At 39.4% G+C, this 20,428-nt stretch overlaps 3 protein-coding genes across 5 annotated transcripts in view; all 3 read right to left on the reverse strand.

The window, feature by feature from the left end:
* LOC140952659 (uncharacterized) overlaps nt 1-4,929 on the reverse strand; it is a 66,806-nt gene extending 61,877 nt beyond the window's left edge. Inside the window, exons 1-2 of one of the 2 annotated variants that reach the window (XM_073402096.1) lie at nt 4,794-4,929; nt 1-125 (exon numbers count right to left, since the gene is read on the reverse strand). The exon at nt 1-125 is cut by the window's left edge and continues 78 nt beyond it. In XM_073402096.1, the coding sequence (XP_073258197.1) occupies nt 1-125; nt 4,794-4,854 (186 nt within the window). In that variant the 5' untranslated portion in view covers nt 4,855-4,929. The remainder of the gene's footprint in view (nt 126-4,793) is intronic. The other variant, XM_073402095.1, reaches the window with a different exon arrangement.
* Nucleotides 4,930-6,768: 1,839 nt separating this feature from the next.
* Nucleotides 6,769-12,169, reverse strand: LOC140952519 (Golgi-associated plant pathogenesis-related protein 1-like). 2 transcript variants are annotated; one of them, XM_073401940.1, is made up of 6 exons: nt 11,888-12,150; nt 10,643-10,735; nt 10,099-10,137; nt 9,675-9,875; nt 8,300-8,415; nt 6,769-7,331 (listed from the first exon to the last, which is right to left on the reverse strand). In XM_073401940.1, exons 2-6 carry the CDS (start codon nt 10,695-10,697, stop codon nt 7,086-7,088), a joined length of 657 nt encoding a protein of 218 aa, XP_073258041.1. In that variant the 5' UTR covers nt 10,698-10,735; nt 11,888-12,150; the 3' UTR covers nt 6,769-7,085. The 2 variants fall into 2 exon arrangements, with proteins under 2 accessions (XP_073258041.1, XP_073258042.1); XM_073401941.1 differs by lacking the exon at nt 10,099-10,137 and having other exon boundaries at nt 11,888-12,169.
* Nucleotides 12,170-14,463: 2,294 nt separating this feature from the next.
* On the reverse strand, nt 14,464-19,718 carry LOC140951867 (uncharacterized). Its single transcript, XM_073401233.1, has 5 exons — nt 19,579-19,718; nt 18,697-18,771; nt 17,965-18,048; nt 17,227-17,331; nt 14,464-15,876 (listed from the first exon to the last, which is right to left on the reverse strand). The coding sequence occupies exons 1-5, from the start codon at nt 19,634-19,636 to the stop codon at nt 14,807-14,809; spliced, it is 1,392 nt and encodes a 463-aa protein (XP_073257334.1). The 5' UTR covers nt 19,637-19,718; the 3' UTR covers nt 14,464-14,806.
* Nucleotides 19,719-20,428: the final 710 nt, after the last annotated feature.

Raw genomic sequence — 20,428 nt, forward strand, 5'->3', positions numbered from 1 at the left:
TTGTAAATCCTTTGTTTCGCCGAAGAAAAGCCAGCGTTTCCGAAATTTCTCTCCACCTTTACCGAAAAAAGATCGCGCTTCATTTAAACTCAGAGCGATTTTGTTTGCGATGGTGCCACACTGACCTGGTGAGATAAAGAGTAAGAGGTTTTTGTAGTTCTCATAGTCGAAAAAAATCTTATTTAGTAACCTAAGTATTTACTTTAAACAAAATAAAAGTGAGCAGCGCACGACAGCAAATTCCTCTCCCCATTAAATTAGTGTATTTCTTAAGCCCCTCTTGGTAAAGCAAAGTACCAAGTTTTCTGAGAAAATCCATGCTCATTTGAGCATAAAACAAGCAAATCTGGCCATCAAATGCCAAATCTGGTGAAAAAAACTGGCCAAAGATGATTTTTAGGTTTTTTGATTAACCATGGCCATTCGTCCGTCCCTTCCACCGCTTATGCAGTCATCCGTTTTAACGGTCAAGGACAACTGTGCAGGGAAGCCGGAGATCTTTCAAACTATAGACATTGGGTCGAGCAACGTTCGAAGACGATCATGCTTCTCCTCGAAGCTCCGTGTTTTGGTAACTAAATCTTGCCATAGACATGGTTGTGTTAATATAAAATTCAGAACACTGCAATGAAGTAATCGAACTGGACATGCCTAAGATGGAGAAGGGAAGAATTAGTGAACAAGAGAGGATAGTTCACAGCCGAATGAAGAAGTTTCCACCGAACTACTCCACAAACATGGCTGCCCGGAGGTTACAAATGCAAAACTATTAAAAACTAGGGAAAAACTAAAAAAGCGTTTGGAGTCATTACCAGATCTAGAAAGTGCAACATGTCGTCCAGAGTTAAAGTACTGGAAGATGAGAACAAGAACTTTAAACAGAGCATCAAGTATGCACAAGCTTCTATCGCAAAATTACTACAGAAGCTTGCAGAAGCATGTTCTGTGCAAGAAGCTGCTACCAGCGAATTAAAAGCGGTCAAGGCGCGATGAATGAAGTGCATCGTCGACTCTTCAAGCTGGAGTGCCACAGCAGAAGAAACAATATGAAATTTTTTTATTGGAGACACTATTTTTACGTCTCCTATATTTTTGAAGACGGGACCGCCATTTTACGTGGTCATCCCAGCGACGCGAAGGTCTAGCCGTTCAGGGCAAAGGCAGTACCTTCGTTTCTAATTTATTTTCAGACCCGGAGTATTGGTCCGGTCGCGGGAATAGAACCCGCAAACTCCCGCTCTGCAGTCAAGCGCTCTACCGAGCTAACACTGCCGCGGAAGATGAAAGTAAGATCCAGTTGAAAGAGTGCACCGCATTGTTACACGAACGGCTTCGTCTAATCAAGCGGAGTCTGGGCCCAGACCAATTAATTATTGCTAATTTAGCCTATTTTCAAGATAAAGATATCATAAAATGTTTTTTAAAGTACGTTTATGTATCCAAAGGGGCGAAATACGGAATCTTCGACGCCTTTCCAAATGAGGTTGATGACTGAGAAAGAAACTCTGCGCGGTACTCAAGAGCGCGGGAAAAAGAAGAAGCCTTTAATGTTGAAAGACTGATAATAAACGATGCTCTTTATCGCGGCTCCGAGACTCAAAATTTTCCCCATTGCACGGACACTTAATGGATAATTAAATCATTTTTGCCTTTTTACGCAGCCATGTTATAATGGCCGATTCTCGTACCGCAGCCATGCAGTCAACACCTCGTAAATTCAGAGGTTGGTCTTTTTGTTTTGTTGTTGTTTTGTTGTGTTTTTTTTTCTGTTTCGTCATGGTTTTCGCATAATCAGTTTTGGAGAGTGATTTAGGCCATGTGGGTTTACACTGTCATCTTTTTCTTACGTATCGCGCTATACAGTCAATGGCAATTTATATGGATAGCGTACGACCTGTAAACGGCTTTGTGGTAAGTTCAGACAGGGACGGGAAAACGGATCCACTAGCCTCAAAATGCTTTTTTGGCGAAATTCCCCGGAGCCAATGGGTTAACCGGTTTCGTTTAATTTGACGTTTTATTAGGCTGCCTTTGGCAAAGAGCAATCGTCGGGATTCGTCGTTTTTGTAGCAAAAAGGCAAAATGACGTGTTCCGTCCCCCCTGCGAACGGGGCCGATCTTTTGATTTTCATGAAGGGATGGTGGGTTATTTCAGATAAAAATATGCATGTATCACTCCTATGTTTTTGCCGAACGAATCAAGAAATAATTAAATCGTGACTGGTAAGCCTGCAGAAACTTGTTACCTTGCTAATGGCATTTTAAAATAAAACAACCAGAAGTACTATGAGCCGCACTCTAAGATAACAATACGATAACAAACAAATGCAATAAATTTAACCACAGAGGAATTTTGCAGAGCACAGAACGTCTACGTATTCTCAGCTCTTAAGTTTAATGATTAGGGCGCAAGTTTCATCAGTTTTCTGGGATGCTGTCATATCCTGCGTTCGCCGTTTTGCAAAATACACTCGCCGTAAATTTAGAAACACTTTCAAATTTTTTTCCTTTTAATTCATTTATGGAAACAGAATGCGTATTAATTTCGTCAGGAATTTCATACCTTATATTTCAAGAGGATATTTACCAAAATTTGCCTTAATGAATATTTTTTAGGTTGTTTGAGTTTCTGATCATTCCCCTTAAAAAGCCTCGTTAAGTACTTATGCTTTGGCAAAGGCCCTATACACCGTATTCACAAATGGCGGACACGCGGGCAAAAACTGGTGCCTAGTCATTAAAGCAAGGCGTTGGAGGATAAACAAAAATTGCAGATGAAGACTTTCAGTGAACTTACAGAGTATTTAGCACGGATTCCACCTAAAATAACTTTGTACGGACTTCTTTTTAAATACAATTACGTGGGATGTCTTCTGCCTTTAATGTTTAGAAGTGATTTGCTGTTTGCAATCAAAAGCGACGCGTATATCTTCAAGGAAACAGGATGATTTTGTAGGTTTCGAGGACGATCGCCGGAGAAAAGCGGCAAACATGTTGGCCCAAACTTCATATTGAAACCGAGTACGAAAGCCAGCTCACTGCAATTCGGTGAAACAGAAATATAAACAAATCTTGGTGGCAAGAAAAAAAGAAATAAGCGACAGATATATGGCCTACTTGTTAACGCAAGAGAGGTCTGCCGTTGAACTGAAACACATGGAAAAAAGGAAGACAGGAAAGAAGAGGTGACTGAGGTTTCGATGAAGTTATGTTTGGTTTTTGTTTTCCAGGACGTTATTCTCTGGTCTTTATCGATGAAGGACATCAATTAGAACTATTTTTTTAGTATAAATGCAGGAGCGATCGAGTGGAGTACGCTCAAAATTTCAACATGTTACTCGGCAGACTCGGAAAGCCGGCCACATATCATTTCAACGAGAAATTTCGTATTTCTTATCTTTGGCTGTTAAAACTTTTAACTTAATGTTTCATAATATTTTAAAGTTGAAGAATACATAAATGAATAAAATGATGGTCTTCTTAAACGGATCCAGACTCGAATTTTATTATTCGAAACAGAAGCTTGCAGTGTTCATTCCTGACACAAACATTGCCTTAAAAGTTTAACCTAGTAAAATGTAAGCTTTATACTACTTTTTTACCAAGAGCTCTCTCAGATAATGCCCTAAAGGAGACCAGGCAAATAGCAAGCCATAAGATTCACACAGTACAGCTTCTAATTTTAATAAAATAATTTTAAATTATTTCGCAATGACAAAGAAATCATGAGATTTTTACTAAGCTCTGCCAACGTACCTCAGTAACAATTCACTCCAAAGCGACGGAATAAATATGATCCAAAGGAAGTTGTGAATGCAGAAATACATATATACATAGATATGTATAAAATGACACAGACATGAATAAATGAGCCTTGTGAATGAATCTTTCACCCGCTCTCGACTTGACCTGTTTTGTGTAATGGCGGAGGTCTCTTCCGTTAACGAGTAGGCCATATATCCGTCGCTTATTTCTCTTTTTCTCGTCACCAATATCTGTTTTTATTTCCGTTTTACAGAATTGTAGTGATCTGGGTTTCGTACTCGGTTTCAATGTGAAGTTTGGGCCAACATTTTGCCGCTTTTCTCCAGCCATAGCCCACTTGTCAAGCTTCTGATGCTTCGAAAACCTACAAAATCATCCTGTTTCCTTGAAGATATAACGTCCCTTTTGATTGCAAACAGTAAATCACTACTAAACATTAAAGGCAGAAGACATCCCACATAATTGTATTTAAAAAGAAGTCCGTACAAAGTTATTTTAGGTGGAATCCGCGCTTAACACTCTGCAAGTTCACTGAAAGTCTTCATTTGCAATTTTTGTTTATCCTCCAACGCCTCGCTTTCATGACTAGGCACCAGTTTTTTCCCGCGTGTCCGCCATTTGTGAATACGGTGTATGATTCTTCCTTTTCGTCCGGCAACGAAAAAAGATCCAGACAGTAGAGAGATACACGTTTACGCTAAACGGCAGACGTGAATTTGTATCACGTGACCAAGTTTTCCGTTTACTCTTTATTGCTTCTACACAAAAATAAGTAGCTAGTTTTATGCCAGTTTTAACCATAGGAATCGTTCGAACTGTTTTTATCTGCTTGTTTTCTATTGTGAGAAATTCTTAACTTGAGTCTGAAGTTTGCCGTTTGCGATAAAGGTGAATCCTAATTTCTCTATTATTCACAGAATCACTGGAAACACATCGCACCGCTAGTCAAGGATACAGTCGCCCTCTAAGATCAAAACTGCGTGCACCGATACTCCCTTGGCTATTGAAAAATCACTGTAAATGCTTACCTGTTTTTAGGTGTGACGAAATAAGGGTCAAAATTACTGGAACAACAACATACAGTTTCATCTTATGCCTAGGTTATCCGCGACCGTAATAGAATCAGAAGCTTTAAAAGCGTTTCAATACGGAGTAGTTGACCGTTCTCTTCCAATAATATATGCAAATAAACAATAAGTCAATACGGTCAGGTTATAAGGGGCCAGCTGTCGGGAAACCGTCCGTATTAAATGATTATAAAAAGTAGCGTTCTCTTTTCAATATGGATGCACACTTTAATAAGGAAATGTCGCCTAGAGTCTTAAACTTGGCTATTTAGCAGCTCACAGCTGGCCTCTAAGGAGGTTTGTGAGGGAAAACTCGAATGGCCTTTTACGTGATTTTTTTTTCTTACTACACTGTGGCAAAGATTCCTTCTACCACACAGATGGATCATAAAGAGAGAAATGTTATGGGTCTGTTGCCAATAACAAGTTTTTCGATTTATTCAAATTACAAGCGGCAAATCAATGCAATATAATTTCAATTTTCAGGTTCTTGGTGTTTCCCAGCTTGATTTAATAACTTTGTAGCGAGTGGGGAATGCTTGAAAATGACTGCTTGCAGCGTTTTGTTCCCTTTAGTTTTTACACTGCGAGGTTTAATTAAACTCGCCGCCACGCGTACATACGCTTTCCTGTGAGTCGAGATTGGGGGCATGGTTTTCCAGAACTTCCTAGAATTGCACGAATGTTTAGTTGTCCCAAACCAACGAAAATCCTTATTGCAAACGTTACCATTGACACCCTCCAAAATAAATGGTGCTTTATGAGCACTTTCATCACCCCGAAATCGCCCTCAGACTCGTGAAATTATGCCCATTTGCTCGTAGTTTTAAGAAAATAAAGTCAACGTGCAGTCCACTGGTGAAACATTTCTAAGTAAAAAGGATAGGTACTGACTGACTCATACACGGACTAGTCAAACTTGTTGGCACTTTCTGCGCGACAGGGTTTTGAATGAAACTTAAAAGAGTGTTAATGCATCTTCAGTTTCAATGTGAGGATAACTAAAGAAAGCTGCACATATTTTTATTTATAATTGTCATACAATAATTGTATACCTGTACCTATAAACTATGAAAACGATGAAAATAGGTTCACAAAAAGGGCTCTCTTTTGACAGAATTTATTAAGAGCCATAATGGGTCTTGAATTTGTTGGTCTTTAATACTTTACAGCCCTCTCTTTGACCGACTGATCTCAATTGAATGTCAGACATTTAATTAATTACGTTTATCAGACATTTGAAGGCGTTGTTTTAAGAAAGTTCGAAATTTTCATTGGGTCGAGCTTCTTTCTATCCCGGAGGGTCGTGACCCTCCGGGATAGAAAAATGAACTGAATAGGGTCCATCAGCCGCAATAAGACACGAAAACTCGTAAAAAGCAATATTGATATTCTCTACATGACAAATTGTGGCTAGAAAAAATTTACGTTTTTACTACTAACTCCCATTTTTTTCACCTAAAAACTAACGGTCGGTCAGGATTTAAACGAAGTCTAACTTAGTCCGCGGTTTAGCAAATCTTTGGACCTCCAGATCTCTTCCTTAGTGGACAATTTTAAGAAAATAAGTGCTTTTCCAGTCTAAGCGTTATCCCTTCATGAGAAAAATAGTGATAAGATAAAAGCGTTTGGCAAACTGAAAGTGGCTTTAGAACGCGGTTTATGTTTCTTATGTAAACAGTTTCAGGCAAGTTTTGTAAGGAAATGTAGCTAGAAAAAGTTAGTTCGCCTAAGGTACCTCGGGTAGATGAGTGAGTCTTCCACCCGGGAGAAGGTTCCTCCATATAAACGTGGTCTGAATGTGTTGTCAATAGGTTCCTCATTGCAATGTGATTGTCATCGCTTTACAATTTTATGACATTTTAGTAACCACAAATTGGAAATGCTAAAATAATACAAAGAAATTGCGAGAAACGGAGGCAAGCGAAGGGAGACGAAAGGGCGGTAGAAGGCAAAGGCTCGCTTCATGCGGTGTAAACTTTGATTCACGTCATTTCTTATAAATAGAAAGAAAGACTGAGAAAAACTCTTTAATCACGGAAGAATACATTAATTACCGGTGGCCCGGTAGTTTTCATAATGGCCCTTAAATAGAGATGCTCCCTCCATTCTCTTAGACTAAGCCTCCGAGAAATAACTGTTCAAATACGCAAATATTATTATTAGCTATTTCTAGTGGGCCACAAGAAATATTAAGGATCCAGGTTTACAATGCCTATTTGAGGTACAAACAATAGTCATTTCAAATGAAGTTCAAGTGCGGCGCGGTTTTGGTTGAATTCGTCCTAAACTTTTCGCTTTATCAAACTGCCGTCTGAACAACGTTGAGTAGACATCCGGGTCATTTCCTCGAGGACCGGGCTCTAAGACGTTGTTGCGTAACAGTTTCGGGATATTACCCGCGGGTCTGTACAGAGCCACCACGTACATGGGTCCAGCGGCATTTGAGGAGCTTTTAGCACATCCTAATCCGACTTCCTTTGAATCTCTCCATATCACCTTTCATTAACAAAGAACAACACACACAAAAAAAAGATTTATAACTAGCAATAGATGAATCGCAGAGCCTGCGTTGCTCGAGGGAGGGTGGCTCTAAAAATGTCAGAAATTGGGTGAGGGAGAAATGTGGTGAATTGTGTACTCTGTAGGGCGGTTTTAAACATTGCTTCTGTAATTTAAAATTAAATTTCCTTTCGGTTGAGGCGAATTCAAACCTGCAGCTACCGTTGACCGATATCCTCAAGGATGAGTCATTTTGATGGATAATTGTTCAAAAAAAGGCAGCAGAAGGCGCCGAAGCTCGGCTGTTTTGGTAGCCCCGGAGAAATTGGGGGGATATTTCACACGTTTCGTGAAGAAAAAAAAGACGAAATAGCCAAAGTATTACCTAAAAAGTTACCAAAAACAGTAAAAGTACAAAAAATAAAATGGTAAACTCTTCGTTGTAATCCTGATAGTAGACGGTCCTTCGATAGCTTTCAATTTAGTCGCAGTAATATAAATCAGGGGCGTAGCTGGCCCACAGACCTGTAGGCCCGGGCCTACTAATTTTTGGTTTGATCACTCTACATCTTGTAATAAATTATGCGAAAAGTATTGGTGAGGTCAGTGCGTACTAGTCATGCGTGCAATTTTCAGGATCTGTGGAAATGAAAGTCAGCCAGGCCGACAAATAGCGAAAAGCTGGCTACGCCCCTATAATTGCATGCAGTTCCTCAAGCAAAATTAAGTGTTTGTACTGTTTTTCACGGCGTAATAAGATCATGAATTTACGTATGCAAGCAACTTTTTTCACGCAAAAGAAATATATAATACATGCATACTACCCACATTTAGCAAAGCTGTTCGAGGCAGGCAGTGTGGAGTTGATCACATTTTTAAAGACCTGGGATGGAGACGACAAAAACGCTTGTAACAAGGAAAACATTAGTGTGAGAAAAGTTCAACTTAAGATTTGTTGTTCTTACCTGGGTAAAGGTGTCAGTATCGGCGTTCAGTCTGGGGTCTGAGTAGCTGTAATTTTGTGCTTGACTGTACCATAAATTTGTTGCAATTTCTCCTGCATCGCTACATGCCATAGAACCTGCAATGTTCAGGCATACATTCCCTCTAATATAAATTTGTGAAGTGCAGTAAACTTTCCCTTATATGCTACCCCTCCCAACTTATAAGCCCCCTCAATTATTGGCCCATCCGACCCGTAAACAAAACAATACAACCGATTATGAGCTCCCAGCTACAGTTTTCTAACTACCCCAAACTACAGCAACAACTACACTTACTACAGTATATTCGTGACGGTTATGAGTCATGAATCTATCACCAAAATGAATTTGACCAGCACAGCTCCAAAAGCTTGGTTTGCAGCGCTTTTTCTATTCCGGTTAATATAAGCGCGCTGCTTAAACCCCTATGAAGATGTATAAGCCCAGGATTTTTTAGGCGGCAGTTTTCGGTATGTCGGGTGAGAGCATCAACGAGGTTATTTGGGAGTTATTGATAGGAGGGACATTTGGTTGTGATATAGGAAATAAAATCTGACAATGGTATCTAGTAGGTAAGCGCCGTAACACTCGTTAGATGAAGTGATATGAAAGTTATGAAGTGAATATTGAGAGTGGGGAATTCGAACATAAGGTCCTTTACAACATCTACCTGAAATTATTACACAAAAATGAGTCAATAATTTTTGTGAGTTAAGCTCAGTTGATAATAGCACTAATATAAAAGCGAATAAAATACCACGGTCTCTTCAGTGATCGATTCTTTGCGAAGTCTGACTGATAGCTTTTTATTCCTTGTTTCCCTACCTTCAATACTGGCTGGAATCCTAAGATCACTAGGAAGTTTAAGGTCCTCCCATCTAGCCAATGGAAGACCCTCCCAGCCGAGTCAATGAGCGTCGCGAGCGCTTGCATCAGAGGAAAAGTTGAGCCCTTATCCCGATCCAAAAGGGCTATGTTCTGATTGTTTCGCCTCGACCGAGTTGACCAGGCTGGGCGAGCCAAAGTGTTTATATGGAGAAAAGTTAGACCGGCTCTGTAGGAGGGTGAACCTAACCGCTTAAAAGGATGACTCGGATAGGCGGGTCACCCTTCTAGTCGAGCCAACTTCTTGCTTTTCATGTAAACGGTTCGCCACGTTTTTTGCAAGGTAATGTATGAATTGGAAAGGTTGGCTCACCCAGGGTTGCTGGGGTCGGCGGGTGACTCTTCTGCCCAGGACGCGGCAACTTTTCTCCATATATGCAAAAGAGGCCTTAGCTTTCAGTTCATAACTGGAACCCAGTATTACTAGGAAACTGCACTTTATTCGTCAAATTTATATCAGCATTTTATTTACCTGCCAATTTAGCCAGGTTTTGACCTAAATTTAAGGCAGAGTCCTTTTTGCCTGACAGCGTAGATTGTGTTGCTAAACTCTGAGCAATCCTGCTTGCTTCAATGGCCAGGCCTTCTGACCAGTTTAGTGGAGGGGAGTGGTGCAGAGTGCGGTATTTGTTGTGTACCTGAAGGGAGGTTGGTGCTGTATTCGTCGCTAGAGCTGAAAGTAAAGAAGTCTTCACCTGATAACCCATTCTGAGATTACAGTTTGTAATTTTGAGGGGCTATAACGGATTGTACACGTCTCAAATAATACCAGACTGCGACTATATTTGACACATACAAAACTAGAAATCTTCACAATCTACACGCGGGAAGAAGGGAAAATGCGTTACAAGCCTATAGTCCATTTGTGTTGAAGGGTTTAGAAGGCGGAAACAAACCTGAAGCTTCAGTTGCACTCCTCTTCACGCTCACAAGCACTGCAAGAGAAAAAGTAGCAAAAAAGGAGGGAGATCTCCTTTCTCTCTTTTCTCCCCAACCTAATACTCACAGGCTTCCAATGATCACGAATGAAACAGTTTTAAAAATATTCAGTTCAGAATGTTTGCAACGCTTTAACTGAATACTTGGCCCAGACATTAATTACATAATTAAGATGAATGCTAGAAATTAAAAACTCTTGAATGAAGTTGCCATTAGTTGCTGAAAAATTACCGCAATTATGAGTTGTCGATATCGATTGCATTGATCTCAATCTGACTCCTATCCTCATATAAGGTTTTTTCCCTTAATAAACATCAACTCCTTTGTATTTTCTCTTAATTATGTTTATAAAATTTCTCTTGGGAGAGGGGTAAAAAATATGCTTAACTGGAACTCGATGTTATGCTTTCTTCCAGAGCTTTTTTGTGATTACATTTCTTCTCATTTTGTTTATAGTATTAAATGAATAATTCTTCCAATGCAGGGTACTGAATAACTCACCTAATAACGTAGGGAACCCAAAGACAAAAATGCTTAGATTCTCCAGCCTCAACATATTATCTTTGATCGGTGACTTGTCCCGACAACGACAATCTGAAAAGCCATAAGATCTTTAATAATTAGCTTACATCCGCGACTTTCAAACTAAACTGTAAACTAAGATTTTTAAATCTTAGTTTACAGTCTAGTTTGAAAGTTTAGTTTGAAAGTGGTTATAATTTAAAAATTATAACCACTTTGTATAAAAACATCACTGGTATTGTGAACATCTAGTAAATAATTGTCGTAATGTTTTGTATATACTCATTCAACAAAATGAAATAAGGGCGCTGCAGGTGCACTAAGTTAAGCATAACACTGACAGTGGTCACAGCGGGAGCTAAGTTGCCGTCTTTAAGATAACACTTCCTCATAAGTGGAGCCCACTTTGAACGCGAGAAACAGAGTGCACAGGACATTACTGCTAAGGATGCCTAGGGTATACATCTCGAGGAATATATTGTTAGTAACAATATTACGATCCCGACTTTTAAATTTAGGTGATCGACCTGCGTGAAACAGAAAACAAACTCAAGGTGCCAAAGTAATCAGTGGCCCGTGAGGTAAACACAAGCTAAAGACAAACTCCTAGATAAAAAACTGGTTAAAATATGTCCTATTTTTAATGTTGGAAGCCATATTACTGCAGCGCCAAAAAGTTGCTTTAATATTTTTATGAGTTTCTCTCTGAATACAGACTTAAGGAGAAAAAAGTTGAATCAAGTTTTATAACTTCAGTACTTTTGTGGTATTTAAAGACCTATTACTGAAAAGAAACAAACTAAGAAACCTGTTCTGAAATCCATTATATGTTGTACTTCGGTTTCTTTGCCTCTTTTAAGTCCAATGAGTTCTCAGCTTGATAAAACTAATTACAATTCCTGACTTTCAATTTATAAACAGCGAAATAACCGCAGCAAGAAGCGGAAAAGTTCAATCTTTTAATTACCTTTCATTTATCTTAAGCCCCCTTTATTTACTAAGCGTAGCAACCGAAACAAAAGTAACCTTGATGATTTGATAACCAGAACCTGCGATAGATTATTTTAGGCAAAAGATTATTACATTTATATCCCCCGGCTTTTTCTTTCACATCTTCACTTCATTTTTAAGCCCTTTGAAGCGTGAATAATGAAATAAGATTTATTACGTTGGGTTCAATGTTTCAGTGTCTATGTTCTGTATAAACCAAAAGGTACTACATACCTTTAAGTAGATAGAAACCGAAGAAACGGCATTCTCCGTGGCGGACTTACGCCATTTTGGCAAGTCACAAGGGTAAACGTTTTAGAGGAATTAACCGACGGTTTAGACTCATTAAGAATGAAAAATGAAGTCATCAAATAATTATTGCTGGCGATATTCCCTTGAGTGTTCAGAGCAACGTAAAACCATTGACCCGGCGTAATTCTCGTAGACTGCCAAAATAAAGCAAATGGCCTAATCTAAAGCTGAATCTGGAGAAAAGTTAAGGATCATCTCCAAAAGGCAATCAAAACAGTGGTCGTTATGATGATTTTTCGCTTTCTTCTTTTAGTTCCTTTCACGTGCCTGCAGGCTACTTTTTGCGCCATTTTTGTCGTGATTTCTTGGTGATTCTCTCATGTTTTTCCAATCATTTTTAAGGCAGAACACATCAACACTAACCGTCAAGATTTTATCACCAAGTTGGTACCTTTTCCTCTGTAAAATAGCATAATAAATCGATCAATAGCAATTTTGCAGGACAGCAAGCCGTGGAATCAGCACTAGTTTACATCATGTGCTGTCTCCGATCGCACCTAAAGCAAACTTCGCGTTACGCCACAAAAAACAGATCATGACATCCATCGAGCAATATTTTTCTCGAGTATCTTTAAATTCGTTTCGCTCATTTTTAGGTCATGTTCACGCTATACTGGATAGCTACTGCACCGGCACGAAAACCATATCGGTTAAAGCTTCTGCTCACATATCAGAACAATGTTTTCGGCGCGATATCTGCAACGGAGCGAATCCTGCACCGCGCCAATCTCTAATATCGGATAGGTTCTGTGCCACACATTGATGGGGTGTGAATAGGTATTAGGACCGTGACGGAAGTGAATAAGTAGGAACGAGGACTGGAACCAAGTGAGACGGAAGTAAATATTCAAGTCGAGTGTTTTAGCAAAAAGTAAAGACTATAATTGAATTTTAGTGCTCCAAACATTCTGCTCCATCAAAATAGGCTAGAGACCTTTAACCCTTTCACTGCCGGAATGCTTGATGGAGTTTTGAAAGGTGACTGTAACTTTTGCGTTTGTGGACGAAATCCTATGATGTGACCATTCAAATGAAAGCTCCCTGCTTGTACTTACACATGGTACTTTTTGTTTTTCAAAATGTTAGAAAATGAAATTTGGAAATCTGGTCGAAATTTGCCTTTAACTACGTTTGGCGGTGAAAGGGTTAAACTCGAGGCCGTGGACGACCGCATTAGGACCAGATTTCATTTAAAGTTAGCACTCTTATTTTTATTGAAGGAGGTAAAGACAGTTCACCTATCGCAAAATGATAAAACTTTTAACTTTGATGACTTGTTTCCGCGCCGCTATTAACTACGACATTCTCGCTAAAATTCTTAGTAGCAGCGTCATTTTGGCGGGAAAAAGTGATAGCCGTGTAGTATTGAATGGCGGGAACAAGTTATCAAATGTAAGAAGGTTTACAATTGTGCGTTCGCAACAGGGCTAACCTCCTTCAATAAAGAAAACAGTGCTATTTTTCTGTTGAAAGAAAAAGTAAAATGAAGCTTTCAGTGGTGCCTATTTATTGAGAACACCGGAAAAAACTTAATTAAAAGTCAAATCTCGTACTCGTACTGGTTCTCGTCTTCGAATCTAAAAGTCTCTAATAATCAATGTGTGCTAGCGACTTGTACCAGACGAGACCCGGCCGTTTTTCTTCATAAAACGGATAACTTTTCGTTTCGACACGCAGGGAAAAGCCATCTGGTATGGCGTAGAAATATCCTTTGTCAATAATTCGGCTATTTCGTCATCGCATCGTTGTGAACTCTTTCGCTATTTCCTTGACTTCTGGATTTATACGTGACATTAATGATTAATATATTGCCCGCATCTTCCAAATTTGGTCAGTGCCAGCTGATTATAAAGATTTAGCAAGGGTATTAAAGCAAATTGAACACTGCAAAAACGAATAACCATGTGCGATGTAAGTCCGCGATGTCGAGGACTCGTTTTCGTCAATAAAATGCCAGGGGATGCGTTGTTGTCGAGCCGCCATTTTGAAGTCCAATGAAATTTACTTCTCCAATATCGCCTCCTCCGTCTAAAACTATGTGATCAAGAGTGAAAATTTTAATTAAGCGCCGTCCTCGAATAAGTGTGCCACACTCTGACAAGTCAAAATATTTTTAAAATAAGCGTCGCAACGCTTTTCGAGTTCATACGGTAAGATCAGACTGCGGTAAGATATGGCTTTGAAGTGAGCTGCGTATGTGGGTGTAATAAAGATTCGTCACTGGGCAAACAGTAGCTGTCGAAAGGGTTATTGAAATTTCGCTATGAAAACCTGAAAGCCGGTATCACTTCAACCAGGGGCCTAATGTTTTCACCCGGGTACCAGTTACTTGCAGTAGCCAGAGCAATCCTATGTTTGCATAGTACTAGTTATTGCTTGGGAATTTATACAATTGAAACTGATTAAGAGTTTCTTTGTGATTTTTTTTGATTTCGCCAATATAACTGATATTAGGTGTGACAGGGCCAGGTTGGAATAAAAACAGGTTTGATGCGGGATATCAACAAGTCCACACAAGTTTATTTCTCTTCTTACACTTTTTTAATCAATTACAAATGGTCGATGGTTTTTAATATACAAATCGTCTTCTCTACAAACTATAGCCTTATTTCAAATGGCGTACTCAATTTATCAGGGTTTGTGACTTTTCCTGATTATTATATTATGGTCAAGATGTGTACGTAAACAATCGAGTCTTTGTCTAGAAACGACAGGTTAAACCCTCTTTAGTATCCGCAGTGTGCATTGCGCTGTTGTTGTTACCGATCAGTTACCACTCCGCTAACGTCTGAGATAGAGAAATTAGTTCTATCTTTCTTGGCAAAAGATGTAATAGATCACTCAGTTGGTCTTCAGCTTCATAACGTTGAGGCGTTGGGCTGCTGATTGGGTCATCTCCTTTGCCGGGTTGATATCCTGAGGTATATGAGCTTGGAAACTACTTCCGTTTTTTTGTATTTGACCTTGACCTTGGGCTCTTGTAATCCCGACAGCCTTTAATCTGCTTAGTAAGGAGGAGAGGGCCTTGGGGGGAAGTGAGACGGCTGCGGCCTGGGCCACTGCAGCAGAAGTCAGCTTTGAAGAAGTACTTTTATCCTGCTGTGGTTGCTGCTGCTGCTGCTGTTGCAGCCGTGCTACTTGTGGTTGCGGTCCATTTTGCTGATTTGGTGAGGAGGCATCTTTGATTTGAGCCGGCGGGATATTTTCAGGCTTTTTTTGCTGCAATTGTTGGCTGTTTTGCGCTTCTGCCTTCCCATCCCCTTGCGCTTTGCTATCTCCACTAGCTTCGCTGCTGTCAGCTGGCTTCATTTCATCCGAACTACCTGGAGCCTTTGTATTTTCCCCTTTATCTTCGGAACTCTCCGATTTATCCTCTGAACTCTCCTGCGGATGATCTTCCTCACTTTTCTCATTCTGCAACGCCTCTTCCTCCACCTCCTTAACCTCATCATTAATCGCACCACCTTCTGCTTTCCCCTGGGGGAACTTTTGATCTCCCAGATATTCCACTCCCCCCTCGCTTCCCATGTTTTGAAAGCCCATTTCGGGGCTTTCGTCTGGTTTGTCGTACATGTTTGGCTTGTTGTACATGGGAGGCATATCCGTGTTTTCACCGTTCATGTTGTTCATTTCCACGGCGTGGAAGTTACTGTAGTCAGAATCATGAATACTGTATTCTGGCCATGAGTTTGCGTCGTTAAGGTACGCATTTGGATCGTATCCTCCGGGTGAAGTTGAGGCCTGCTGGTGGTCAGTGGATCCGTGAACTTGTTTAACGCTGCTGCTGATCTTGGCTTTCATGGCGGCGTTAGCTACTTGTACTCCGTGATGGGGTAATCCATTGGGCAAAGCCGCCATGTTGGAGATCTTAAGTGCCGAATCATCATCAATGCCATTGTCCGCCAGGAGAGCTGAAATCAAGTAGAAATGAATTTATTATTATTGGAGCTGTTAGGGAGTGTCCTATAATCAGTTAACACTCACCAGGGTTAGATACATTATGCCGGCATAATTTTGGGCATTTAACAATTATTCTTCGAGCCCGAATGAGCTTTGAGTCAGTAGCCCATGAGGCCGAAGGCCGAATGGGCTATTGACTCAAACACAGCATTGATAATAGACCAGCATTGATAATAGACCACTAGTTGGATTTTACTAAAATGCTATAGTCGAAGCATCGAGCATAATGCCGGCATAATGGGCCTTCTTTGCATAGAGAGAATTAAGAAAATAGTGAAAAATTAATAATTCCTTAAATGTAAATATGAGACTTTTTAACTTTCGCGTGCTTTTAGCAAGGAATTAACTTATTCAAAGGCTTCGCCTTGCCACTTTCAAGCTCTGGTTGCACCGTTGCATCATTATGTCGTGCTGCAAACTGATCAGAGAGTATCCTAACGAGGGAGAGTTCCATTAAAAGAAGACATTTTGAGTGGTTTTAAGCATTATCTTTCTTTTATTTCTTGTAAATTTGTAACTGATTGATACAGTGCAATATTGTGTTTCTGGCATATGAAGGTGAATTTTTTGTCTGCAGGCATGGAAAAGGGTATCAAATATAGCCAAGATCAGTCGAGCATAATGCTACTTTTCGAGCATGATTTAAGGTATAATGCTATTATTTTGAGGGTGACGCTCAAAAGCATAGTGCTCAAGTTTTCGAACATATCATGATGTATCTAACCCTAACACTCATCGATAATTTAACTAGCCTGCGAATACAGCCGTTTCTCCTAGCTCCTCCTGCGAGCTAGGGACATTTCGCCAGGAGGAACTGCAGGCTGAACTGCAGAAGTGACATAAAAAAATCCTCGGTTTTAATGTTACAACAAAATTTGACGAGATTTGTCACAGAGATTATTAAACAAAGGCGTTTTCGACGCAAACCAAACAGAAGTGAAGCCTTTTGCCTTTGCTTGATGCTAACAAATTTGTTTTGCTAAGTGCTCTTTTCTGTTTTAGAGACGATTTTGGCCCACAAATTTGGATATAGCCATGTTGCGACTTATTTTAAATAGAACGTTTCCAGCCTTTTCTAAAATTGGTGAACATTGGCGGTGCTAACCAGTCAAGGCAAACAAGGTCGGGAATTTTAAAACCAACTATTAGTTTCTTTATATGGCAAAAGTTGCTTGTTTTTCACGTTTTCGATTCTGATTGGTCTATTATAACTGGAATTTTTACTGAGTGACTAGCCTCATGAACATTATCGTCGTTCTAGCTTCGAGAAGTCATCATGTTAAAGATTTAGTGCTAATTACCAGTCTCAGCTGCCATTTCGTTGTTGAGGTAGTGCTTGTTATAGTTTTGAAGGTGATTTATTATGTCCGTCTCGCTTGCTTGTAAACCCTCGGGATTTTGCATTGCTGTGGGAAAAATATGTTTACTTAGTAACCAATCAGAATTCAACTGAAAAACATACAACCGAAGCTTGTTTAATGAGTCTTTCAGAACGAAGAAACCGATAAAGGAAGCATTATGGCCATGCTTTCTCCTCCCGATATTTTAGCTTTTTCCTTTTAAATCTCACTAAATGTCATTTGATAGAATAATACATCTATTCGATATGGCTCTTGGTGAGAGCCCCTGGCAAAATAAATGCTTTAGAATTTTTGGATGATTTTTGAAACGTTTTTGTGAAAGAAAAATGGACGAAGAAATTTTAAGATCTTAAAGCAGAAATTAAAATCTGAACTAAATAGTTTATAGTCAAAGAAAAGAGAATTCACCGCAAAGGTGAGAAGAGGAGGGTGCAACAGTTTTAAAAAATGGCGAATAAACCCGCCAGAAAGGGCTCCAGATCTCTTTCCCTTTCTGACCACTTCGCGAAACTGACGCTTATCTAAACTTGTGAAACGGTTATAACTTTCTAAGAAATATCAACCAAGGTCCAAAATTACTTATCATTACTTATCTCTGAAGAAATATAAATCCCAAAGAGATTTAAATTAGGAGCAGTGTGTCTCTCTTAAGCTTTATTCACCAATACTTTTCCTTACCGGCAACTTGGTCATGGGAAGGTTGTTGCATGATGCTTTGCATCGCGTTCTTTTTTTGTCCATTTTCATTCTTTGGTTGAGAAGCTGCAACATAAATAATGACACTTTAATAACTAAATTAACACACTCATCTTAAAAGGAATTTTCCAAAAAAAAAGAATGTCTAAGCAGCACTACATAAGAGCCGTAGTCAATAAAGGACCATAAACCCTGATCGGATGGCTCATGATATTTGTGAATTTTCATTCAACTGGTTACACAGACTGAACATTCTCCTGGCTGCTTCAAAAAATATTTCTTTAAAAATCATATTCCATTAAACTGAGCTTCAAGAGAATTTAATTCCAGTTAAAAGGCACTCCGGGAAATCTTGCAAATTCGTTAAACCTATAATCATCTTTTATCTGTCATAATGAATCCCGGGTTCATGCCTTGCATAGAAGTCGAAGATTTCAAACGAATTTGTGAAATAAAGCAAGAAGATAATAATTAATTTTGTGCGATTTTTCCGATACTGGACTTTACCAGAACTTAAAGAAATTAGCCTTAACTAAATATCTTTAGTCTTTATGGCTTCCGTTGTGAAAGGATCTTTGATTTACATTTCTAATTTAATAACAGTGCCCTATTAAGATAATAATGTCACTAAACTAAAGCACAAATACCATAGTGTCCGCCACAACTCGGTTGCAGAAAGGTAATTGTAAGAGAATCGAGGAATCATTGACCCACCTTTGGGTAAGCGTCCAACGTGCGATAGTTTCCTCAGTGGCTTCGCCCGCTTGGAAGTTTTCTTGAAAGTTGCGCCTACAATAAAAAGCGATAAATATCACCGGAGATAACAAAAGGGTTATTTTAGCTTGAGTTATCAATGTTAGTGTCCCTTTTTATATGGAAGTGCTCGGTTTTGTGTTTTGTCTTTGTTGGTCGTCAGCTAGCCTGCGAATACAGCTCTTGAGGAAAGTTCCCTAGCCGCTAAGAGGAGCGTGGACAGACGGTTGTATTCTCAGGCTAGTCGTTATGATTTAATTAAACGGATTCAACCAATATATAAAAGTAGATTATTGAATAACTTCAGCAAACTATAAATATAGAATTGTTCTTTGATCGTGTAATTCTGGTCAACAGTTGACCCGCACCTGTTAGTCATAAATATCAAAAGAAGAATAGGTTGTTTAGATGCACTATATTAACTAATAACCAATAATATCGCTACAATAAGCGAAAATAGTTTTAAAAAAAGATCTCCAGCTTGCAATACTAACTAATACGCAGCTTCCGTGTATGACGGATCACAATAAATGACTTTCGTTTTTCCACACCATACGCCACACATTGCCTCTTAACAATAAATTTTTTAGCAGTGAACAAGATCATCTCTCCTTTGGGTCTTTGAACAGAGACAATAAACCACACTGTAATTGTCCAGCCAGCACCGTGAATGTGTTTTCCGCCGGATAGAACCCTCCCACAACATTGTGTTCATGTAAAATGCAGACCACCGGTAAATTAAGGACGACATTCCTCTGTTCCTATGACTGACAAGATAGAAGAAAGACGATAAAACGGCTTGTTGGGTTCAGTGTTTACAGACTTGAGTCAGCGAATACTTACATTGACAAAGCATCCCCACTATCAACAGTAGCAAAGAAAATTTCCAACCCCGTCCCATATTCCTTTTTGTCGCCAAAATGAAACACGAAAAAAGGTTAAAAGACGCGGACAGCGCGAAATAACTAATTCATGTCCATAACAAATAAACACAAACAGTAATGATATAATAAGAACAAAGCAGTCACCCTAAAGAATTAAAAATGTATCAATAGTTGCCTGGTTCACGCTTGGTTAAATCTTTTGATTTTGTTTTACCGCTCATTAACCGTCATAACAAACCGTATCGCCACCAGTCCAAAGGGTTAGTAGGTTAATTGTCACGGATTCGGCAAATACTTTGAGAAGAATATAATAACATAAGCCTGTTATCAGGGCCCCCCAATCGAACAGCACCGCGAACCACTGGCCGGATAAAGCCTTGTTGGAAGACTTTTATATGTATACAGTATCTGAATGCGTGACTACACCTTGAAGTGTCGTTGGATGCACGCATGGGAAAAGAAAAATACCAGAGGTTCTGAACAGAGGGCTTTTTTAAAAAGAAACACACAGTTCATGATTATGGCAGTTTCTAATTAAAACTCTCGCATCGCTCTCTCGCGACATTTTTGACAATCGTCTTTAAATCGTCTTTTTCGCACTATTTTACACACGAGTGGCGTCACGTGATAGGAGTTGGCATTGGGCACTCGTTGAGGTCAAAATCTTACAAAACTACAAAGGACTGCAAACGAATATACCGCAGAAATTAGGATCTAAAGAATACCTGATCAGCAAAAATACCAAGTGAAAATTAACCTTGTGAAGCCACAATATTAGGGAAACAGCTATCGCCAGGTACGACCATATT

Source organism: Porites lutea, chromosome 11 (assembly GCF_958299795.1).
Source record: "Porites lutea chromosome 11, jaPorLute2.1, whole genome shotgun sequence".
Lineage (NCBI taxonomy): Eukaryota > Metazoa > Cnidaria > Anthozoa > Scleractinia > Poritidae > Porites > Porites lutea.